The sequence below is a fragment of the Grampus griseus genome (genome assembly GCF_964374135.1).
Source record: "Grampus griseus genome assembly, chromosome: 6".
NCBI lineage: Eukaryota > Metazoa > Chordata > Mammalia > Artiodactyla > Delphinidae > Grampus > Grampus griseus.
Window position 1 is genome coordinate 99963392 of NC_139000.1, and position 24669 is coordinate 99988060.

Here is a 24669-nt window from a genome sequence, read left to right on the forward strand (position 1 = left end):
TGGTGAACAATGACAAAGTATTTCTCCCACAGAACTATAACCACATGTTCCCAGACAGTATAAATATATGGTTGAGCTAACGTTAATACACATCACCATTTTATCCATTACATAATAAAACAAATTGTCAAGTATCCAAATATTAAGTTACAGAGCTCAAAAGGCGTATCAAATATTAAACGTCTGTTCAATTCATTAGCAGAGACCCACTTCCTGTTTTTTTTTTTTTTTTTGCAAGAGAGGTTGGGAATCACACTTCAAACAAAAATAAGTTGGTAAACAACTTCAGGTAAGTATGAAAAAAACTTACAAGAATTTCAGAAATTTTATGATTAAGAATTGTTTTAGCTACAATAACAGAGTATTTCTACCCCCAAAGTGCAAACATTAAAATTAACTATAAGGCTTTTTTGTCTGGAGACCTTAAAAAACATGTGCTTCTGTACAATGCAGATTTTCAAAATGGAGGTGTTCCATAACAGCACAAAATGAGATTTATAGACAGACATTAAATAATCACTGTTTCTAACCACTCTTATGGGGGCATCTTTGTGGAGTATAATGAATTTCTACAGTTCACTTGTCTGCATAGAGGTCATGCTGTGCCCGGCAGTAATCTCCACTGCCCTTCAGAAACTCCATAAACGTGTGACCAAGAACACCACAGAACTGAGGAATATGTCCACTCATTGAAGACTGTGGCCTAATCATACAGCTGGTCCCGAGGCGGCGGCGGCAGGGCAGGGGCGGCGGTGGTCGTCGCGGGGCAGCGGCGGCTTCGCAGGCTCGGGCCGGGGCACCGGACTCGCTCCTGCAGCGAGCGGCTCCGAGAAGAGCGCGCAGCCTCGCCGCCCGCAGTCCCGAGAGCCAGTATGCGTGCGGAAGTCTCCTTTCGCCTTTTAAGTGGTTCAGTTAAAAAGAAAACCAATTTATTCTTAACACACTGGACGTGTTTCTTGCTCATGAGATTTTTTTTGTGAGACTCGAACAAGATCCTAAGATATTAGAAGGGCAAGAGTGAAGTTACTCACCTTTCAGTTTATGAAATATTTCTACAGAACCACTATGCGTGGTAGATATTTAAGCCATTGCTTAAATATCAGGACACAGATTAGTAAATGCTAAATTGTTCAGTCCAGGAAAGAGATCATCAGGACAGTCGGAAACGGTTCCAAGGAAGATTGGGGGGGGGGGCGCCGCGTGGTATGTGGGATCTTAGTTCCCTCACCAGGGATGGAACCCATGCCCCCTGCAGTGGAATCGCGGAGTCTTAACCACTGGACCGCCAGGGAAGTCCCTCAAGGACGATCAGAATTGAGCTGGATCTTAAGCGATCCATAGGATATTGATTCTGAGAAGGAAACAGAGGGACACTCCAGAAGGTGGGGAGCAAGTAGAACCTTATATATCCCTGTAATTCGGCGTATATACTGTCACAGAGCTTGCGTGACCAACAGTTTCGGTTATCCGCTGATATGACCATAAACGGAAGCTAACTTGGAAGTTTAAATTATATGTCCGAAGTAAGAACGCCTGGTCGAGGAGCACTAAACGGTGATCCACGTGGGCGATCCTGGTGCCTTTGGCGCCCCTTAGCGGGACTCTCCAGTCCTACTACCTGAAACCACCGCAAGTCTGAGCGTAATCGTTTGCCTCTATACAACACCACGCCAAACTCCACGATTACCGAGGGGTCACGACACGCACTTTCCCGCCGCGCAAGCGCTACGTTCTCCTTTCCGCACAAAGGCTGCGGGAGGAGGGGTCGGCGCAAGCGCTCTGAGTTTCTCGGAAAATAGGGTCATCATCCCGCCTCCTGGCGCAAGCCGGTAGAGAAACGCATGCGCTGTGAGGAGGCAGGGACTTATTTCACGCGGCGGTGACGTAATGACAGAGGAGGAGGCGGCCCAGGAACGGAAGCCGGGAAGGAACCAGGGCGGAAGGGGACCAGGGCCAGGGCTGTGTGTGGAGCCTCGGCTGGCCTGGGGTTCCAATGTGGTCCCCGGAGCGGGAGGCCGAGGCCCCGGCCGGGGGAGACCCGGCGGGCCTACTGCCCCCCGAGTGGGAGGAGGATGAGGAGCGCATGTCCTTCCTGTTCTCCGCTTTCAAAAGGAGTCGCGAAGTGAACAGCACCGACTGGGACAGCAAGATGGGCTTCTGGGCGCCGTTGGTGCTGAGCCACAGCCGCCGCCAGGGGGTGGTGCGCCTGCGTCTGCGGGACTTGCAGGAGGCCTTTCAGCGCAAGGGCAGCGTCCCGCTGGGGCTGGCCACCGTGCTGCAGGACCTGCTGCGGTGAGGGCGGGCCCGTTCCGGGGGCGGGGCGGCTCCGCGCGGGCAGGGACCCAGGTCGTTCTCCGGAGCGCACCGCGACCAGCCCGGGGTCTGGCCTCCAGGAGCCGTCTGTGTTTGCTCACTGGGCGAAGAAGGAGGCCGGGTTAGGGGTGTTTGGAGGGAGAGGGAGGCGGGGTATGGGGGGAGATTGAGGGGCCAGTATAGCCCCTCAGTTAGAGGGAGAGATTAGATGAGATCCAGACGGTAAGAGAAGAGGCCAGCCTGGCGGAGGTGCCAGTGATTTGTCTGGACTGGAATCCCGTTATGTAGTTATTTCGTAGGGGCTTCCACATTTGAATAACCCCGGAACAGAAGGTCTGTGAGACAGGATTTATTGAACTAAGGAAGGGCAGAGCTAAGAAGAAGGTAGTGGTGGGGAAGAGGCCTGTACGGGTCTTGCCAGCAGCCTCCACCCCATCCCCGCCACAGGTCATGTGTCTGGCCTCTCTTGGTGACCCAAGAAGGTCCTGTAGGTGCTACCTGTGCGACAGGTGCAGGGTTTTGGAGGTTCCTGAGGCGGTAGCATGCACATGAAACAGACGTACTGCACTTCGCAGCGTGCAGGCATTATGCATACACCGTCTGGCTCCCTCAGCAGTCCTGTGGGTGAGGTGGCAGAATTATCCTCAGCAGACAGAAGAGGAAGCTGAGCCACAGAGAGGTCGAGCGACTTGCTGGGGGTCACACAGCTGGATAGAGGCCATGCCGGGGCTGGACCCCGGGTCTTCTGATTCTAAAGCATTTGCACTTCACGTTGTATATGTCATACCCAGAGCAGCCTCGCCAGCACAGTGACTCCCTCCGTGACGGAAGACGAAAGTCAACTTTGATATGTTGCTTTCAGCTCTCTGCTCTTCCTGGTTAAGAGATCTCCCTTCTCCCCAGCCCCCTTCCCTTGGCTGACATTGATAGGGCAAGCCATTTCTGGAACTTCACCTTTCTAGGAAAGTGTGCTGTGGACAGTTTGAGTTCATGCCCAACGTGGGGAGACAGTAGCTGAAAAAGTCAGTGAGGGGCAGGAAGAGTCTGGGCTTCCTTATTACAACAGGACCATCCTCTGCCACTTCCCACCCAGAGACCTTTAGTACCTCGATTTCTCCTCTCCTGACTGCTGGCACTCCACTGATGCCCCTTGGGGCTTGATGGGGTCTGGGACCTGAAGAATTTCTCAGGAGATATTTTTCCATAGAAGCAGCATAGCAGAGTAGTTAACAGCTTTGCATGAGGGCCAGATGGCCTGGGTGCAAATCTTTGCTCTGCCACGTGCAAAATTATGTGACAGAGGAAAAATTATATGCCCCTCCCTAAGCCTCAGTCTGACCAGTTATAAAATGTGATGATAATTGTACTTAGATTTATTGTATTTGAAGAGATACTCCTTATGTAGCCCTTAGCATAGTGACTGGCCCAGGGGAAGCATTCAGTAAATTTAGCTACTTAACACTAGAACCATGAAATGCTTATGTCTTATCTCCACCCACCCAAGCCTAGGAATAGCAGAAAACCCTTTCTCTGAACGTCTTTGTATTCTTCCTCATGTCTTGCTCTTGACATTAATCCATTATTGTTGTTTTCATTTTATCGTTTTGAGCTCCGTTTGTAACGGGAAGTCTCAACATAGGCTGTGTGGCCTCCTGTGCCTCTCTGTAGTCTTAGTGGAGAGCTTGCATTTTGGAACCAAATCATAGTTTAGCTTTGGCCTCTGTCATCTTCTCAGTCCCTCAGTTTTTTCTTGCAGAAAATTGTGAGGCTTAGAGCTGGAGCGTAAACAGTACCGCTCACAGTAGCCGGCACGGAGTAGGTGCCCGGTAAATGGTGTTTATGATGATGACCAAATTCCTCTCTGGGGGTAAGGAGGGCGGTGGGGACATTGCAGTAAGGCTTACTACGTGTCTTTTTCTTTCTTTGCCTGCAGTCGAGGGGAGCTGCAGCGGGAGTCAGACTTCATGGCCAGTGTAGACAGCAGCTGGATCTCCTGGGGGGTCGGAGTCTTCCTGCTGAAGCCCCTCAAGTGGACTCTTTCCAATATGCTAGGGGATAATAAGGTTCCTGCCGAGGAGGTGCTCGTGGCCTTGGAGCTTCTGAAGGTGGGTACTCAGAAGCAGGAGGTCTGGGTGTCATCTGGAGTGGTGGCAGGACCCTCCACGTTCCTTGGGTTGCTTGGGTGAATAGTTAGAAAAAGAACGGATCTTTTTTACCTGGTGACAGAGTTGATAACTGAGTTTATCTAACCTCCCTTTCACTGTACTTTGTAGTCTTTAGTTGTTAGTTGGACCTTTACATTTCAAGGGTGAGCCTCTGTCTAGGAATTGTCAGTTAACACACAGTTGATTCTTTTCCGTACTTGTAGGGGTTAATGATAAACTAAAGTTTAGAAAATGCTTTGCCTTCTGTGGTTTATGTACAAAAATTTCTTTCTGAGGACCTTAGACTTTCAGCTTTGCCCTCCCCTAAATCAGCGAACTGGGCTCAGATGTCCTCCCTTTGTACTTACTTACCTCCATGAAAGAAGCCACCAGGCCCTTGATCCCTTCCTACTCTCCTGGTCACTCCGCTTGCTCCTGGCCTGCCTTCCGTCCGCAGCCCAGAGCATGCAGCTGATGCTTGACTGCTTCCCTTAGCAACACCCTCGGGCGCCTCTGCAGCGTCCGGGCCACACCAGAGACACCAGCAAATCAGCCACCTTAGATAAGCCCCACGGTCCACCATCCCTGCCAGAGAAAATCGCTGTATCGCCAAGCCTGGGGCCCCTTTCAAGGTCCCCAGCTTTAGGAGGGCCCTGGGAGCCACTTGGCAGCCCAGTGTTCTTGTCCCCTCCCCGGCCCTCCCACACGCCTTGCATTGTCTGCAGTCACTGCACTGAGAAGGTAGAATCCCCTTAGTCGTGCCTTCAGCTGTCTGTCCTCCCACCTCCAGTGTGACTTCCTCTGAGCCCTGCTTTCTCCCCAGGCTCAGAGGATGAAGTGTCCTTCCTGTGTTCCACGTGTGCTCGCGAGTCTGTCCCTACCCTTTGTGGCATCTGTGACCCTCCAGATCTGTATATTCCTTTGCCCTGTCTGTTGGTGCTCTCCTTCTTCAGCCTCTAAATCCACTCTGGTTTTCCCATCTCAGGATGACTCCTTGTGGGACCTGGGGCCCCTCCTAGTCACTGCTCTGTCTCTCCTTCTCGGCCAAGCTTTGTTGTCCCCACGTCCTCACCCCCACACACCTTTTAACCCAGGGCAGACCTGCTTCACCGCCATCGTTCCACCCAATTGCTGTGGGTGAGGTTATAGTAACCTTAAGTGTGTGCGTGTGTGTGTTTATAAAGTTGACTAAACACCAGGTGGCAGAAGTAGACTCGGAGACAGTGGTTATTTTTGAAACTCACAGACCAAGCCCAACCTCAGGGCCCTTGCATAGCCCTGGAGGCTTCCACACTGCTGGACGCAGGTCGGAATCCCCCGCCCCCGCCCCATGAGAAGCTCCAGTTTCTCCTCACCTCCACAGACACCCCCCAGCACCACCCTTTGGCCTGGGGAGCAGGTCTCCAAAATCTACCAGCTCTCTCTGTCCCCTGGGAGTTTTGACTGAACAGCATGCACTTTCTTCAGGGGAACACCTCTCCTCCTTTGCGCTGCACCCCCTCCCCTCCCAGGGCCCTGACCTCCAGGACCTCCGGGGCTCAGCCAAGACCCCACAGAAACCGTGGGGCATTTCAGGTGCTTCTGGGCCACCTCCATCCCTCCTTGCGGTCGTTCACCTCCGGTGTTCTCCAGTCTGGAGCAAAGAGAGGTAGATCCATTTATCCCCACAGATGGGATTTTGGACTCAGTCTTTTGAGAGCAAACGCAGAGATGGGGGTGGGAGTGGAATTACATAGACCTTCTAAGGACCAACAATAATTTCTGACAGCAGAGTAGTCTAATCCTGTTTAGGTAGAAAAATAAATTTAGCTCTTCAGGGGCATGGACTGTTGAATCTGTACCCAGCTTACATCACTGAATAGAACACTTAACACTTATTCCCTTTCGGTGACATCTGCTATCAAATATATGGTGACTTCAAAGATATGGTTTTCTCCTGGGTTAGAGGCTTGTTTTCATGTGTGAAAATAAAGGGTCTTATCTGGATATTTTTATAAAACAAAAAAGCCTGTTTCTGCGGTAAATTGATTTTCCCAAGTCTAAACACAGAAAGCAGCCAGCAACTTTTAATTTTATTTGAAAAAAATACCAAAAAGTAAAAATTGCCCATAGATTTTGCTATTTAAAAATTTAAAGAAAGAAATTAAAGTTTCCTTTCTATTCATCCCATTTCCATCTCTTTGGGTCCATTCCCTTCCTGCTTGTGTCTGTAAGAACACACACATCTTTTCTTATTGAGCCTATTATATTACTTTCCATGGTATCTTCTTGTTTGCATTTAATACTTCTTGGAAATCTTATTTACTTGTTTACTTATCTACTATATAAGCTGTCTCCCCTACCAGAAGGAGAAGTTCCATGGGCTCTGGGAACAGTGCCTGGTACCTAGTAGAGAGTCAGTAAATATTAGTTAAGTAAATAAATGAATATACACATACATACATATGGATATACATACACTCCATTTTTTTTCCAGAAATGGAATCTGCTTTCACCTGTTGGTCTGCACACTCCTTTTTTTTTTTCACCTTAGTATATCATGAGCATCCTTCCAGGTCCCTACCCAATATGGCTCTACTTCATTCTTTTGGATGGCTGCGGAATAATCTATAAACACGCCACAATTTATGCAATAGTTACCAAATGGATATTTGAGTCATTCCAATTTCTCCCTACTGCACAAAGACACTTCTCTGACAGCCTCGTGCCTACACGTATGTACTTCTACTTTTATTTTTATGGAATTGATTTCTAGAAGTGCATGTGTACATTTTAAATTTTAACAGAAATTGCCAAATTGCTTTTCAAAAGCTTGTGTAAATTTACACTTTCACGAAGATTGCATTGAAGTGTCCAGTCTCTTCACATCCTTGCCAGCCCTGGATAACAGCAATCTTTCAAATTTTGCCAATTTGATGAACAAAAATGATACTTCCTATTGGTGATTTGAGTATCTTTTCACCTATCTAGTGGCCATTTACATATTCCTTTCTGTGAATTGCCTCTTTATATCCTTTGCCTGTTTTTTATTTTGGATTCTGTCTTTTATATTCATTTGTAGGAGTTCTTTATTAGGGATAGATAGATACATAATATATTTAATATTAGGGATGTTAATATTGTTTCCCAGTCTCTTGTTTGCTTTTCATTTTTATTTATGATGTCTTTTTTGTTGTTGTTTCTTTTGCGGTACACGGGCCTCTCACTGTTGTGGCCTCTCCCGTTGTGGAGCACAGGCTCTGGACACGCAGGCTCAGCGGCCATGGCTCACGGGCTCAGCTGCTCGGCGGCATGTGGGATCTTCCCGGACCAGGGCACGAACCCATGTCCCCTGCATCGACAGGCGGACTCTCAACCACTGCGCCACCAGGGAAGCCCATGATGTCTTTTACTATATAAACGTTTTTATATTTCTACAGTCAGAGTTCTCAAATTTTCCTTTATGGCTCTTGAATTTCTGCTCATGCTTAGGAAGGCATCCTCTACTTCAAGGTTATCAGATTTTTGTTTGTTTGTTTGTTTGTCTTTTGCGGTACGCGGGCCTCTCACTGCCGTGGCCTCTCCCGCCGCGGAGCACAGGCTCCGGACGCGCAGGCCCAGCAGCCATGGCTCACGGGCCCAGCCGCTCCGCGGCATGCGGGATCCTCCCAGACCGGGGCACGAACCCGTGTGCCCTGCTTCGGCAGGCGGACTCTCAACCACTGCGCCACCAAGGAAGCCCTATAAGATTTTTAAAATATTTTCTTCGAAGTATTTTATACTTTCATTTTCTCAATTTAAGTTTTAATAATTCGGTATGTAGTTTTGTATATGTGGTAGAGAAAAGCTGTTTTCTTCTAAATGAGTAGCCAGTTGTCTTAACATCATTTGTTACTGTTGTGTACCATTAATGTGTGTGTGTGTGGACGGCACACCGTTCTTATTACAGTAGATTTGTAGTAAATGTTTTTATCTGACAGCACAGTCAGATCTAATGAAAGCTCTAGTTTCTGTCTTATCAGACTCCTCTGCTGCCTTGGATACTGTTGACCACTCACTCCTTAAAATTCTCCGTTACCTTGACCTTGTTTTCACTACAGTGCAGGCTCTCCTTGGTTCTCCCCAAGCAGTTTCTGGATCGCTTTTGTGAGTTCCTTCATCTCCCGAACATTTTGAATGTTGGTCTTCCTTCAGCTTATTACTTTGCTATCTGCCTTTTCTTGGGCAACTCACTTATACTTGCGATTTTAATTACCTTCTATATGCTGAGGACTTTCAGATTAATATATCTCCTGTCCTGGCATCTCCTTCGATTTTTTATTTATTTATTTATTTATTTTCGGTACGCGGGCCTCTCACTGCTGTGGCCTCTCCCCTTGCGGAGTACAGGCTCCTGACGCACAGGCTCAGCGGCCATGGCTCACGGGCCCAGCCGCTCCGCGGCATGTGGGATCCTCCCGGACCGGGGCACGAACCCGCGTCCGCTGCATCGGCAGGCGGACTCTCAACCACTGCGCCACCAGGGAAGCCCAGAGCTTCAGAATTTTATATCCAGTTATCTCCTGTACAATCTCAAGCATCCCAAACCAACATGTCCAAAACGGAATGTTTTGTCTTGCCTTTAAAAGTATGCTTTTCCTCCTGAATTCTTGCTGTTAATCCACCCAGTCACTCAAGCCAGAACCCAGGAGTCATCCCAGATTCCTCTTTTGCCCTTCCCCCCAGACCCAGTTACCATGGACTGCCAGTTTTATCTTTTAACTTTTGCTTGAATCCCTCCCTCTTTGTCCCTATTCCCATTGCCCTGTTCAGTCCCTCGTATTCTCTTGTATCAGTGGTCTCCCTGCCTCTGAGCCTAACTCCTACCATCCATCCTTTCCCCTTTGTCAGCTACATCTCTGTTAATCTAGCCGTGGCCTTCCCTTCAGGGACTACCCACCATCTGCAGAGTGAAGGACAGCATAGAAGATACGTTACACTTTGTATGAGGCAGAAGGGCTTCTGCTGTCTCAGCCCTTCCCACCCGCATCCCACCCGCATAAACACCACACTGGACTCAGACTCCCTGCCGTTGAGGGACTCGTGACCATCACTCTTCCCACGATGCCTTTCCCACCGACTTCACCTAATGACTTATTCACCCTACAGGATTCTGCTCAACAATCTTTTTTTTTTTCTGAGCAATTGCTGAACTCCTTGGGTATTCCTTCCCTGTATTTTCATAGCATTCTGTGCATACTTCAGTAAATATTTCTTGTTTACAGAAGACCGAGCGAGTAATTTCCATGAAAGAGGAAGACAGTGGCATTGTTTTTTGGAACTCGTATTTCTTAGACTTCTCACAAAAATCCTATCCCACCCATTTGTCACATGAGACTCTTTATAGACTCAATAATTTCCGGTTTGCAGGATTGCCATTTGGCATAAAAATGGAGAGACCAGGGGCTTCCCTGGTGGCGCAGTGGTTGGGAGTCCGCCTGCCGATGCAGGGGACGCGGGTTCGTGCCCCGGTCCGGGAGGATCCCGCGTGCCGCGGAGTGGATGGGCCCGTGAGCCATGGCCGCTGGGCCTGCACGTCCAGAGCCTGTGCTCCGCGACGGGAGAGGCCACAGCAGTGAGAGGCCCGCGTATCGCAAAAAAAAAAAAAAAAAATGGAGAGACCAGGATTGGCAGGGAATTTAAGTATCATCTCATCCACCTTCTCCAGTTGGTGAGTGGGATGCTGAGGACCAGTGAGACTGACTGGTCCAGGGTCACACAGGCTAGGCCAACCACCAGGCCTTGGCTCTCATTCCTGGTCATTGCACCCCACCACACCACCTCATTCTCCCCGTGGGGGACCACGGGCCAGGGAGCTGCAGAGACATGAAGTCCTAGCTGGAAGGGCAAGCACGCATCTGGCTCCCAATATATTACGTACCTCATTTTATCCGTGTTCCCCAGACTTTCCTCCAAGGTTTAAAAAAACACAAGTCCTTTTTCCTTTTCCAAAACTGAAGACAGAGTCAGAGCTCCCCTGCTCTTGCCTTGTGTGATTGTGGATCTGAAGCACGGGGTCAGGGCTCTCTGGGTTCCGTGGGCAGCGATCAGGGCCCGCAAGCACCTTTCTCTTTCCCTGCAGGAGAAGGCTGAGGAGGTGTATCGTCTGTATCAGAACTCCCCTCTCTCCTCGCACCCCGTGGTGGCCCTGTCGGAGCTGAGCACCCTCTGTGCGGGCTCCTGTCTGGATGAGAGGACCTTCTATTTGGTGTTGCTGCAGCTGCAGAAAGAGAAGCGAGTCACCGTCCTTGAGCAGAATGGGGAGAAGGTATGGAAACTCGCTGTTCCTTCCCTGCCTCGCCGAGCACTTGTTCAGTGTGTACTGACGTGCCCGCCAGCATCCCTGCCTGTTGATTTCTCAGCATTTGGGGTCGGGGCAGCAGTAATTTGTCCCTGTCCCTCAGATTGTGAAGTTTGCCCGGGGCCCACATGCCAAGGTCTCTCCTGTCAACGACGTAGATGTCGGGGTTTACCAGCTGATGCAGAGCGAACAGCTGCTGTCATGCAAGGTGGAATCCTTATCCCAGGAAGCAGAGAGGTAACTCCCCCTGAGCTGAGCACCCCTGACCTCCACCCTGGCCCTTAGAGCTGGTGTCTGTGGGCGCTTAAAAAAAAAAAGGTTATTTATTTATTTATTTATTTTACTAATTGTGAAAGTACTGACTGTTCAGTGGAGCCATCATGGAAAGCACAGACTATCACAAAGGAGAGAAAAATGAATTCCTCCCCCAAAGAGTACAGCTTTTAACACTGTGTTTATGCTCTTCCGTGCCAGTATCCATTTAGCCAGTGTTTATTGAGGTAGGCCTTGTCTTGGGGACTTGGGGATAGAGTAGTGAAGGAGACAGGTCTCTGCCTTCCAGGGGTCTTGCTGAGGGACCTCTGCTCTTCCCCTCCAATGACTATGCAAGGCGTCCCTGCTAAAGGCACATTACCACTTCTCCAAAAAGTAGGGTATGTAGACATGGAATTAGAATGGGCTTGTTCACGCCCTCTTACAGTGGGAGAAACCCCATGTTGTGAGAAGGCCAGCATCATTGGTGGTGTTAGGAAGTCATTCCCTACCTCCCGGCTCCCAGGATGGGAATTTGTCTTCAGGGTGCCTCGTCAGCGTGTTTGCACACCACACCCCCTGCCCGCCCTGCCCCCGCTGTGGGTGAAACAGCTTCTTGGTCCTTTGCCTTTCCCAGGGGCAGACCCGCCCAGCCCGCATCTCAGCTTGCTGCAGGGGTTTGGCAGTGGGCTGTTGGGCATCGTTTTTCTGGCCATTGGGTGGAATGAATTTGATCTTCAGATTTGAAAGTACCTTCACTAAAAGTGCTGCTCTTGGGGACATTTGAGGACCCTGCCACCCGCGTCCTCGGGCCTCGTCATCTTGAGCTGTCCCTTTGTTCGTAGGTATAAAGAAGAAGCCCGCCGGGCATGCCGAGCAGGAAAGAAGCAGCTGGTGAGTTCTCTCTCTTCCCCCCACAGCTCTGTGCCCACAGCGAGAGGAGCCCCAGTTCAGGGAGTGACCTTCTCGAGGGGAACAGTCTGCGGGTGGCCCAGACACCACAGCTTGTTTTACAAACCTGGGGTGGTCTTATCATCTGGGAAGGGCTCTCTTCCTCTAGCCCTTTCGCCTGCCCGGTCTGACCCTGACCATGAACATGTCTCCACACCCCGCTCCCCCCAGGCCCTGAGGTCTCTCAAGGCCAAGCAGCGGACGGAGAAGCGCATCGAAGCCCTGCATGCCAAGCTGGACACTGTTCAAGGCATCCTGGACCGGATCTATGCCTCGCAGACAGATCAGATGGTAGCCACTGCCCCTCTGCCCCAGTGCTTGGCTGGTCTCTGCGGTGTCCGCCGCTCACCCCCTCCGCTGTGGCTTTGCTGTTTGGAGGAGGCCTGGGTTCTTTCAGGATATGCTTGGGACTGCCCTTGCCTCTCCTATTGGGCAGTTTTGGCCTCAGTGGACATGGAGTGAATCATGCATGGCTGGGGGAAAAGACCACAAAGCTTTCTTTTGGAGATGAAACAATATTGTCTGTATTTTGCCCAGTGTGCTTTATCCGCCCTGATAACTTTGCCTTCTCTTCAGGTTTTCAATGCGTATCAGGCCGGGGTAGGAGCACTGAAACTCTCCATGAAGGATGTCACGGTGGAGAAGGCAGAGAGCCTTGTGGATCAGATCCAAGAGGTACAGGAGGGGGTGGGAGGACACCCCTACACAAGGCAGTTCCTGAGGACAGGAGTGACTTCGCCGTACTTCCTTCTTTCCCAGACTGTTTACCCTGCGAACTTGACGACGCTTTCCTTGATTCTCCAATGGGGCAGCATTACTTTGTAACCCTGAACACTGAGACCCAAAGACCATTCAGGGTTCAAGGCGTTGTGCTTTTCTCTTACAGCTGTGTGACACCCAGGACGAAGTTTCTCAGACTCTGGCTGGGGGGGTAACCAATGGCTTAGGTGAGTTGACACGGTGCTTCCGTCTTCTTTCCTCTCTAAGATGACTTCAGCTCCTTGTGCTGTGATAGGTTTGGCCGTGGGTCTGCTCTTTTTGGTGCAGGCAGGGCTGGCCCACCCTCCCCTCTCTCTGGGGCTTCTCCACAGGAGTAAGGAGAAGGAATTGGCATTTCCTCCTTGATAGGCTGTGCTAACGACCCCTTGGTGCTCTGGCGTCCCTTACTCCCTAGGCCTCTTCGAGGGCAAGGAGAAGCAGGGTCCATTCCATGGTGTTAGCAAAATACACCTCCTTGATGACTTAGCTCTGTGTATGGAAAAAGCATATCTGCTTGAAGGTGTCCTCTGCCTCCCAACTCACACGATTTTTTTAATAAACCTTCAAGGAGGCCTGGGCATCTTTTGTAAAGCCGAGCTGGGTTTGCAGTCCTCGATCCTTGACTCAGTAATGCGTTTCCTCCCTGGGCTTTATGTGTCCTTATGTCGTCTTTTCTTTCCAGACTTTGACAGTGAGGAACTGGAGAAGGAATTGGACATCCTCCTTCAGGACACCACCAAAGAACCTTCGGATCTGCCCGACAACCCCCAGGAGACGTTTTATACCAACAGTGTGCCTAACCCTAGGATCTCGGACGCTGAACTTGAAGCTGAACTTGAGAAACTGTCCTTATCAGAGGGAGGTACGGAGCTGTATTCCCAGGGCTGCTGGTGGGCTTGTGGTCCTCTGGCTGGCAGTAGCGAGGCTCGAGGTTCACGTGTCCCAGCCCCATTGCCCAATCTGCCAGGGTACCGAAGTCGGGTGAGGGAGCTGTGGGCTCATTATTCAGACTTGGTCCCTTAAACACTGGGATGCTTTCGTCTCAAAGACCTACCTGGTATAGAGTTCAGTCATTTCTTCTCCTTGCAGGTTTGGTCCCAAGCAGTAAATCTCCAAAAAGACAATTGGAACCGACTCTATAAAGCCATTGTAGGACCCTCAAGTGAAGGACCCTCGTGTCAAAGAGAGACCAGGCTTGTGTGTGTGTACATAGTTATTTAAACGAGAAACTCTCGGAATGTGTTGGAAAGAGGAGGAAGGACAACCACTCTGATGTATCTGGATGCTACCACTTCCTACGGGACAGATAGAATTTCTGGAAGCGTGCTCGCGAGGCGTGCTGTCAGCTGGGCTTATGGCCCTGCATTCTCATCTTTCTAGTGCCACAATTTATACAGTTCTGTGTTTGCCCTGTCATCTTTCATAGCCTGCGGCTCCTGCCACGGGCTCAGTTAGGTTTGTCTTCCCCCACCAGCTTTGTTCCAGCCAGCGAAGGCGAAAGATTCGTGCAGCTTTGCCAAATCAAAATCTGTCCTCGTCCCCCACCCTCACTGTGTTTAGAGGAGTTTATTCTGTCAGTAGGTCCGTTACACAGCTCTTCCCAGCCCCTCTCTGTTTCCATTGGTCGCGAGAGGAAGGAGAATCAAACAGCTGCCACGTTATGGAGAAACACACAATGTGAAAGGTTCTCCCCTGGGGTTCAGATTCTCCAGGTGTTCAGAAAGAGAGGTAACCCCTGAGTGGCTCAAGGGTCGTGACAGTTGGAGAGGGGCCTTGTGGGGTTGGTGGCCACTGCCGCCTCTTCCATCTTATGCAAAAGAAGATCTGCTGACTGGAGAAATGGTTACTCTTGGTCTTTTGAACTTGACGAGGAGAAGCCCAGGTGACTACAGAGCCCCGGGTGTCCAAACCCCATATGCTTTCTTAAAAAGGTATCATCTTTGCCTTGCCCCCGTGGTGAATGAATTAAATATTAACTTAAATACATAAATCAGAAGAAGCCGCACAACAGCACACCCCCCCCCCTTCTTGAGCCTGGCAGACAACAGCAGGTTATTTGAATTTCAGAAGCATGTTATGTTGTAGCCCACCACTCGGGGCAGGGGATCTGAGCCAGGATGTGCAATAGAAGCAGAAGACAGTGGCCTCGGCAACGTCTGCTGTGTGCTTCCCCGGTCCTGCGCTGCGCCCGGCCCCACCTCCTGAAGGCCCGTCCTCTACTTCCTTTGACGAGTGGGGGAGGATGGCGGAGGGGGACAGGCAGGAGAGGCCCTGAGTGCACTGGCAGCAGGGAGAAGAAAGACAGCAGCCACACTGCCGCTCTGCTGCGCAGTCCCAGACGCCTGCCTGGCCCTCAGCCCTGCCCCTCCTGCTTAGGGTGATGGAGAACAGAGGGGAGGAATTTGCTCCAGGCCAGGAGCACAAATCACTGTTCAACAAGTTTCTCTCCCACTCGGCCTTGGGAAACTGAAATGTTGGGGGTGAAGAGAAACAATCACTATTTTTTCTTTTTTTATCTGGTAAATGATTAAAAGAAAAACCCTGAGCGCCTCGTCCTCGTCTCTTTTTTAGGTTCTATAAAGTGCCTTGTTCCTTCCTGCATCCCCACCCTCACCTCCAGCATACACACACGGGTTCTTTCACTGACACCACCAGGAGAAGGCTGACCGGCTTCCTAGCGGGAGTCCCTAGCTGCTGGGAAAGTGGTCAGCCTACCTGATGGCTCTCACGCCGATGCTGTTATTAAATGGCCTCTTTTGTTTAAGAATGTGTCATCATTTTCCTTACTCTTTTCCTTTCCCTCTTCCCTCTAGATGACCCACTTTCCTCGGCCCGTGTGATCGTACCATATTTTAGTCTGGCACCAGTATTTACTCAGTGCCTGTTACATGCATGGGGTTTGCCGTCCATGGCGGGAGACAGGTTTTGAGCCTGCGAGCAGAGCTAGAACAGGCTAGAAGATCTGCCGCGGCACTCGGTACGTTAGCAGGTGAACCAACCAGCAAAAGGCGTCTGGAGGAGCCAGGGGCAGAGACGGTTTGAACAGAACAGAGTGGAGATAGGCGGGGGGGGGGGGTGTGGATGTAGTAGGGAACCCTCTCCACCCCCAGAAGTGTAAGTGCCTGGACTTGGAGCCTCTTGTCTGCTCTCCTGTTACTCTTTCTCTCGCTGAGCTGAGCTGATAAGGAGTCCTTGCTTCAATGGTTCATCCTGGTTCTTTGCTGTGCAACAGGAAATAAAGAGGTTGAGCCTGGGCTTGGGTCAGAGTAGGACGAGCCGCCGTCTGGTGGTGGCTGCACTTTCGGCATTGGATTCCCGTGCGGGGCCTGGGTCTGGCCTCAGGATTCTCTCCTCTTGAAGGAGTTGACTCGGTTTCATAAGGGAGCTGGTGAGTTTTCTTCTATGTGGAGAGAGATCAGGCCCAGATGAATCAGGTTCAGATGCTGTCCTATTGGGAGTGAAGTTCCCTATGGGGTCCAGATACACAGCAAGGACATTCAGGGAACAGCTATTTCAAGTTCATTGAAGAGACGACAGCCAAGCTCTCATTTCCCTTGAATACTTCCTTGGGTTTTTTAAATCGTGTCAAGCAATCTACAAGTTTTAGAATATCATCTATCCTTAATTCCACTGAGATCAAGTAGGGAGAGAAAATGTAGCTAATCAGATAGGGACTGGTCCTGATGTGGGTCAGGAAACTTGGTTCCAATTCTCAACTCCGCCATTAACTGGTGGCTTTGGAAACACGGGGCCTCTCGTTTCTCATTCATAAAGAGACGCAGACAGGCAAGGTGATCTGGAAATTCTGATGGTCTTAGGGCCCTTCTGAGCGGTCTGCTTCTCCCTTCTCTTGAACCCTTGCTGCCTCGTGACGGGAGTCAGGGCAGTGCCACAGCAAAGCCAAGCCTGGAAAGGTGGCTGGAGAGTCCCCAGTCCCTGCCCGCTGGGGACATGAATGTGGTGTGCGGAGGGCAGGTGGGGGTGGGAGGAAGGGGACGGGCTCAGCCTCAGAGTCTGCTGGGCCTCCCAGAAAGCGGCTCTTAGCCAGAGCCCTGCGGCTGTGTGGGCTCCGAGGTCGGGCACCCTGTTGTGAGAGGGCCCAGGAAGGGTGAAACTGCTGTGATTATCACTGCCTGCCCAAAGGGCAGAGAGAGTGTCCGAGGTTGAGCAGACCCCGGGAAGAGGTCAGGATATTCTGGTTCAGTCTGCTGGCACTGTCATCAAGGCCATCGGCAAAGAGAGAGAGCTACCAAAGCTGTTCAGAAGGATGAGGCCACTGACGGAGCTGCTCACGCACAGGAATCCAAAATCAACCTGGCTTTGCGGTTGACGGGGGAGTTTGGCAACTCTCTTTTCTTTTGAAGTATTTCACTGTTTTCTCCGCCAACGTCTCATTTTACTCAAGCTGCAGCTACTCTTTGGGGAAAGTGTGGTTCCTTCCCTCCTCCTGCACAGAAACAATAGACACCCGAGCGTGAGAGCTGGAAGGAGTCTCAGCAACTGGTGGCAAAGCCTCCGTTTCACAGATGAAGACACGGAAGCTTTGGTGACTTGCCCAAGGCACAGAGTTCACAGGGGAACTTAGGACTGCTGTCTTCCGCGTTGGTAGTCTCTCAGTACACCAGGCTCCTCTTAAGGCAGGCTCTCAAAAACCATGTAACTCCAAAGTACGCCACTTCCCGTGGTCGGTGGTGGGTGGGTGGTAGTCGGGTGTGTCAGTGCTTTGAGCTGGCAGCTCAGCTTCCTCTGGCTGTCAGTGCTGTGATTACACAGACTTCTGTGTGTAGAAAGCCACCTCCTAACTGGCTGGCCGGTTTCCAGTTTTTAGGGGAACCAGGACAGCCTTCACACTGTTCCTTTGCTGATATGCGCCATAACGGTAATCTTTCTTGACTGGTGTTTCATAGCAGGCACATCAACTGTGCAGAAAAAATTCGCAGCTCTGGGCTGCCTTATATTTCCTGAAGGAGCCAGACTTAGGGCCCTTGTGAGATAACCAGTGCTGTGATTTGGTGACATGATACCCCCAAAGCATGTTGTGAACTGCAGGGCGGATCAAACCTCAGCTAGTGGATTCCCATCCCTCTGCACAGTGTAATGAGTGTAGGCCTGCTTACTGGGCTAGCCTAGGATAATAATGGGCTAGCCTAGGATAACAGAAATGTATTTAGATTATACATGTTGGAAGAGAATTCAGCCACACAGAAGTACCATGCTGCAGTTCTCGACCCAGGAAAGTTAAAAATTAACAAACTCAAGGGACTTTCCTGGTGGTGCAGTGGTTAAGACTCCTAGCTCCCAATGCAGGGGGCCTGGGTTCGATCCCTGGTCAGGGAACTAGATCCCACATGCATGCTGCAACTGAGAGTTCACATGCCACAACTAAGGAGCCGGTGAGCCGCAACTAAGGAGCCCGCCTGCTGCAACTAAGACCGGTGCAACCAAATAAATAAATAAATAAAATTTAAAAACAAAACACAAACTCAAGTGATGTGCCTATTACATGTGAGCTAACAGATCAGAGGAGGAAAGAAGGAAGCTTTAGTTTGGGGCCCTGCCTTTCAGGAGCTTAAAGTCAGAGGAAGGGTGTCTTAGTCAGTGCAGGCTGCTATAACAAAATGCCATAGACTGAGTGACTTACAAGCAACAACAATTTATTTCTTATAGTTCTGGAGGCTGGAAGTCGGATATCAGAGTGCCAGGTTCTGGTTCTGGTGAGGGCCAGCCCTCTTCTGGGTTGGAAATGGCCCCCTTCTCATATCCTCACATGATGAAAAGAGGGCAAGGGAGCTGTCTGGCATCTCCTTTATAAGGGCACTAATCCCATTCATGAGGGCTCTACCCTAACGGCCTGATTACTGCCCCCCAAAGGCCTTACCTCCTAATACCATTACATTGGGGTTAGGATTTCAACATATGAATTTGGGGACGACACAAACGTTCAGTCTATAGCAAAGGGTAATTCCAAGGTATCAGCACAATGAAGGATTAGTATAGCACTAGGAATTTGTAGAGCGGCGGTTGGATGGGTTGGGAGGAGAATGCCCAATCTTGGACTCTGGTTCCTATTTTAATGCAATAATAAAAAAAATGAACAGTGGCTAACATTTATTGGGTGCTTACTGTCTGCTGGACACTACAGGTTGGGCTCTTCAGAAGCAGGCCTGGAGACAGAGTTTGGGGTATCAGGGTCACCACCTGTGAAGGAAAAGGGGAAGAAGCACGATTAGGGAGAAGAGCTCAATCTACAATGCAGGCCCCCTAAACTCTTGGTCACACTGGTGGAAAATTCTAGAGCAAGTATTGTCCGTGAATGTCCCGTATCAAGCAGAAACAGCTAGGCCTTTATCCATCCCTACCCTTCTCCCTCAGTCATCAGGTACTCCTGGCAAGGGCCTGACCTCAGCTGGGTGGCTCTCTGCAGCTGGGGCAGCCTAGAAGGAGCTGACAGCTGGCTGGGAGGCTGTTGACTGAACTCCCTGCAGCTGGGCAGCAAATCCTTGAAGGGCGCCCTGGACAGTGCATCTCCATGACTCTCTGGCTGTGCTAAGAACTTTGAACGTATTTAATCTTCCCAATGAGACAGGTACTGTTACTTCACAAATGAGTTAACAGAGGCTTAGAAATGGTAAATAGGGCTTCCCTGGTGGTGCAGTGGTTGAGAATCTGCCTGCCAATGCAGGGGACACAGGTTCGAGCCCTGGTCTGGGAAGATCCCACATGCTGCGGAGCAACTAGGCCCGTGAGCCACAACTACTGAGCCTGTGCGTCTGGAGCCTGTGCTCCGCAACAAGAGAGGCTGCGATAGTGAGAGGCCCCAGCACCGCGATGAAGAGTGGCCCCCGCTTGCCACAACTAGGGAAAGCCCTCGCACAGAAATGAAGACCCAACACAGCCATAAATAAATAAAAAGCCAAGTATTTGAAGCCCTTTAAAATAAAATAAAATAAATAAATAAATTTTAAAAAGAAATGGTAAATAATTTGTCCAGGGTTACCAGTGGATGATTGTGGTTGTGATTTATAATAAGAAATATATACGTGGTCTTTGTCCCTGTTTCTGGCACAGAGCTCCTAAAACCCTTGGAATTTCATAAGCAATGAGAACAAAAAAGATGTCTTGATGTTTATAAAAACTTCTTTCAGCCATACCTGAGTTTATGTTAATGAGGTGGCCAACCACATGATAAGAACATTCATTCTCCCCCACCCCCGCCCCAACCCCCAGAGAAGGGAGAGCGGATAGAGGTTGAGTTCAATCAGCAATGGCCAATGATCTAATCAATACTGCCTAGGTAATGAAGCCTCCATAAAATCCCAAAAAGATTCAGAGAGCTTCCAGGTTGGGTAACCAAAATGCTTTCACATGCCACCACATGGGGCCCCAAATTCCACAAGGATAGAAGCGCCTTTGTTTGAGACCTCACCCTATGTATCTCTCCATCTGGCTGTTGATTCATATTCTTTAATAGCCTTTTGTAATAAACCAGAGCAGGTTTCCTGAGTCCTGTGAGCTGCCCTAGCAAATTAATTGAACCCAAAGAGGGGGTGTGGGAATCTCTGATTTATAGCCAGTCCGTCAGAAGTATAGGTAACAACCTGGACTTGTGATTGGCATCTGAAGCTGGGTAGGGGAGGTCATTCTTGTGGGACTGAGCCCTTAACCTCCGGGATCTGATGCTATCTCCCAGTAGATACTATTAGCACGGAGTTGAATTGTAGGACACCCAGCAGGTGTCCAAGAATTGCTTGATGGTGTGGGGAAAACTCTCCACATCCCTACACGGTGCAGCTGGGTAAAGAACCCCTTTTAATGATGGAGAGAGGCTTTAGCTGGGCGAATCTAATTTTTGCATTCTTCTCCTTTCCTCTTTTTCTGCTCTAGTCCCAATTAGGGCAAGAGTTGGCTGTGATTCTGATCATCCTACCAGATTTATGAAGCGCACACACATACCATGTTGTTTCCTGAAAACTGCAGCTTTTCCGCAAGTTTCATATGAATAATTCCCTTTGATTGTAGGAGAGGACTGGAAGAGAAACTTCCAGAAACCAGAACCGAATTTGTTTTTGTTTTTGTTTACCAGGAGCACCAACTAGAGCTTCTGGGGGTGGGGCCCTTTATAGAATGGACCCAAATCTCAGCTGTCTTTACCAGTTTCCAGGATTAGAAGCGAGCTGCGGGCATCGTCCTCGGCATTAATGAGAGGATGACGGGGGAAGAGGTGAGATTCCTTAGCGCCCTGTTCTGATTCTCTGTCACTGATACTGCATACGGGGTTCTCTGGCGTCAGGCTCCCGCAGGCCCCTCCCTCGTCTCAAAACACCGCTATAGCAAGAGAACATTGCTTCTGGTCCTCCAGAGTCCAGAGAGGAGCCATGGTGGGAAGAGGTGATCCTTCTAGAAAAAAAGCCTCCAAAGTCGGGGTTATGTTCAGAGTCGCTCTTGTCCAGTCTCTACTCGGTGGGGTGCCCGTGAGGCTGGTAGAGGGCAGGCACTTGGGGAGGCGGGAAAGGGGCGGGGACTCGGGGAGGGGTCGCGAAGGGGCCTGGAGCGCGCGCAGTTAGCCCTCTGGGAGAGCCGATCCCGTCCGTACTGGCGCTTACTCTGCGACGCAGGCTCGGCGCAGGAGCGGAGCTCAGCTCTGGGTCACCGGACCCCCGGGGAAGGAGGTGCGAGCGAATCCTGCGCTCCAGAGGAAGTGGGCGTGTGGGTACCCGGCCGCGGGGCTCTGGAGTGGGGCGCGTGTCTCGTTTTGCTGCGAACGCTGGATGCCAGGCGCGGGGAACCATCGGTCAGAAAAGTCTCCGGAGTCGGGTCTCCGGAGTCGGTTCCTCGGGGGGAGGCGACCGAGCAAGATGGAAAGTCCGCTCTTATAGGATCCTTGCGCCCCCGGTCGGGCCCTGCCTGTCCCACATAACGCTTCCCTCTCCAGCCGTTTCTTGCGCCCAGGCCTTTCATGTCCCCACGTCGGTCCCTGGCGCAGACTCTGGGCCCTTACTGGGCCCGTACTGGCGTCTTCCTCGACGTTGGGAGGAGTCCGGGAACCACGGACCAAGACCTCCCTGCTCCCTTCACCGGGTAAAAATCCAGGACGTCCTATTCTTTGCGCTGTGCAAGGACCTCCTCCAACAGCGGGATCCTGCCAGGGGCACCTCCTCAGCGCAGGGAGAAGGACCCCGCAGGAAGCCGGGGGTGCATTTGGTTGATTTTAAGGGAGAAGGCTGGTGCCTCCGTCCTGGCCTCACGACCTGGCCTTTGTTCCAAATCTCGGCCCTGCTCGGAAGCCTCCAGAACTCCCAGCCAGGAAGCCTTCACGGCGGCACCAGAGGTGACCAAGGCCCTAGTCCAGCAGAGGGCAGAGCAGGGGTGAGGCAGGCCCACTACGCGTTGGCGTCAGTGCGGGGCTCCTCTGATTTCTCACCTGTACGCTGCTGAGAAACGTCCTGGTGTGTGCTGGCGTCTTGCACTTTTGCCACCAGCGTGCACAAAAGGTCATCTTGGACCTCCTGGTGGCTCTGCTGGTGATGCCTTGGAAAGTGCCAACCCAGGCAGCTGGCTACTAGCCCTTTGGGGACATGTGTGACATCTGACTGGCCTTTGGCGTCATGTGCTCCACCGCCTTTATCCTGCACTTGTGCCTCGGCAGCCCCTTCAACTACCAGCAGCATGTGACCCGCAGGGCTGCTTTGGTGGCCATTGTGGTGACTGAAGGTGACACTTCAGTTTTCCTATCCTTCATCCCTGGCAAATGGAGCAGCTGGCATAGGGCAGAGCCCAGCCTAACAGTACAGAGCTCCCTATCTGGGTTCAAAGATGCACCCCGAGCCTCAGCTTCACCTGTGCAGTAGCCTGCTCAATGATGGTCATGGTGGTAGCAGGCTGAGGGCAGCGGGGGCCCATGCTCAGCCAGGACCCGCAGTCACTTGATGGACATTGTGACATCCTCCCTTCCCCTCATAGGGTAGGGGTTGGGCAAACAGGATGGAGTGGCCCTTTCTGATTTTGTCTAGAAATTGTGTTGGGTGGTAGAGGAAGGTCACCACCTAAGGCCGGCAGCAGGACCTGTGACTTTGTGGCCTTGGACCCTGGGGCCCATGGCTAGAGGAGATCAGGAGAGCCTTTGATCTGGTTCTTTTGGAGCTGGAGTTCCTAGGATGCCTCACCTGTATGCAGGGGGTCCCATCTCCACCAGCCTTCTACCGTGCTAGGTGCTTTACGTGGGTTAACCTCATTATGGATTAATTCATCTCTGAGGCCTCAGTGAGACCAGAGCTCTTATCCCCATTTCACAGATGAAGAAACTAAAACAGAGAGATGGTTAACCAATTTGCTTAGAGTCACACAGCTAACAAGTAATCAAACCAGTATTCGAACGGATAGTCTGACCCCAAAACTTGCCCTGATGACCACCATGCTATGCTAGGCTAATGGGAGGAGGGAGAGTTTGGGATGGAATGCCTATCTTTTTTTGGCTATTTTAATAAATTACTTAGGACTTGCTTCCTTCTTATGTGTTTATGGAGGCATTTACTCATTCTGTACAAAATACAGTCGTATGTGTCCTCAGTCTGGCTTTTCTCTTGTTCCACGGGCAGAGATGCTTGTTTGCTGTCACTGCGGTGGGTGGGTGTTTGGAGCCGCCCTCATTCTCACTGGGGACAACTGTGGGCTGGCTTTCTGTGTGTGCAGGGATGGGCCAGCGTGACCCAGGGCAGGCAGGAGACGAGAGATCTGAGTTCTGGCTCCATCACTGCAGGCAGGTGTGACGTAAGGAAAGATCCAATGGAATAATTATTTCTGTTTAGCCTGCCTCAAAGGGAGGTGTTGCAAAGAAATGGGAACTTTGTAAATGCTTTCTGAAAGTATCGAGTGCTACCTAAATGAAGGGCATCATGAAGGTGGGGTTCTCCAAGACTGCCTCCTCTGGAATCAGGGCCACTTCCCCCAGGTGGCTGAGCCATTGTCTTATGAAACCTCAGTCTCAAACACAAATCAGGCATCTGCCCTGCTGTGGCCTGACCCCCTCCCTACTTGGGTCTTTGAGCTGGGCTCTGGAAGGGGAGGAAAGGTTGAACTGGCTTTGCCATTTATTAGCTGTTTGAGCTTGGGCAAGTCACTTAACCTCTCTAATGTCTTCATCTATAAAATGAGGATGACAGTTATACCACCACATAGCACTGTTGTGAGCAATGAGTTAAATTATGCAAAGGGCATAGATGGTGCCTGGTACAGAGTAAGCCAATTCAACACGTGTTAGCTCTCAGACCCTTATATAGGCCTTGTAGTCCTCCAGACAGGTCTATCCAGGGCCCTTCTGAGTTCATTGTGGAACTCTCCTCTCTTGCCGGTGGGCGACTGTGTGGGATGTCCTAAGAGATGTGTAAAGCAGAGTTTGTATTTTGTTTTGTTTCACGTAATGCTTGTATCTGGATAGCCCGTCACATGCTTCTCTATACCTCTCTGTGTCTGTGCCCCACTGCAGTGTTCTGCTGATACACATTAGATTAAAAATAAACACCAAGATCCTCATAGTCAAATATTGACTAATAAATTATGTAAAGACATTTTAAAGAATTAAGCAAATAAGAGTCTAGATTTTCATTAGAAATTCTTAATTTTCACCCAGTTCTCTTAGGACAGATCATCTGCAATCTATTGCAAATTCACTTGTAAGGGTGCACTGGGCTGGATCATGGGATTGTCCTTTAAAAAAATATTATGGGCTTCCCTGGTGGCGCAGTGGTTGAGAGTCTGCCTGCCGATGCAGGGGACTCGGGTTCGTGCCCTGGTCCGGGAAGCTCCCACATGCCGCGGAGCGGCTGGGCCCGTGAGCCATGGCCGCTGAGCCTGCGCGTCCGGAGCCTGTGCTCTGCGGCGGGAGAGGCCACAACGGCGAGAGGCCCGCGTACCGCAAAAAAAAAGAAAAAAAAG

At 50.7% G+C, this 24669-nt stretch overlaps 2 protein-coding genes across 3 annotated transcripts; one reads left to right on the forward strand and one right to left on the reverse strand.

The window, feature by feature from the left end:
• Positions 1-576: 576 nt before the first annotated feature.
• On the reverse strand, positions 577-711 carry LOC309823537 (uncharacterized protein; the record flags this gene model as incomplete). Its single annotated transcript, XM_082655899.1, has 1 exon — positions 577-711. The coding sequence occupies one exon, from the start codon at positions 709-711 to the stop codon at positions 577-579; it is 135 nt and encodes a 44-aa protein (XP_082512025.1).
• Positions 712-1933: 1222 nt separating this feature from the next.
• CHMP7 (charged multivesicular body protein 7) lies at positions 1934-15283 on the forward strand. 2 transcript variants are annotated; one of them, XM_082656756.1, is made up of 10 exons: positions 1934-2292; positions 4247-4418; positions 10558-10743; positions 10880-11013; positions 11874-11922; positions 12151-12270; positions 12556-12654; positions 12866-12926; positions 13421-13600; positions 13828-15283. In XM_082656756.1, exons 1-10 carry the CDS (start codon positions 1994-1996, stop codon positions 13878-13880), a joined length of 1353 nt encoding a protein of 450 aa, XP_082512882.1. In that variant the 5' UTR covers positions 1934-1993; the 3' UTR covers positions 13881-15283. The 2 variants fall into 2 exon arrangements, with proteins under 2 accessions (XP_082512882.1, XP_082512883.1); XM_082656757.1 differs by lacking the exon at positions 12866-12926.
• Positions 15284-24669: the final 9386 nt, after the last annotated feature.

Bases quoted from the DNA above. Each gene is read 5' to 3' on its own strand.
- CHMP7 (XM_082656757.1), top strand. From the start codon at position 1,994: ATGTGGTCCCCGGAGCGGGAGGCCGAGGCCCCGGCCGGGGGAGACCCG. The intron at 12,271-12,555 runs GTAGCCACTGCC...CCTTCTCTTCAG, and splicing joins CCTCGCAGACAGATCAGATG to GTTTTCAATGCGTATCAGGC. The intron at 12,655-13,420 runs GTACAGGAGGGG...TTTTCTTTCCAG, and splicing joins TTGTGGATCAGATCCAAGAG to ACTTTGACAGTGAGGAACTG.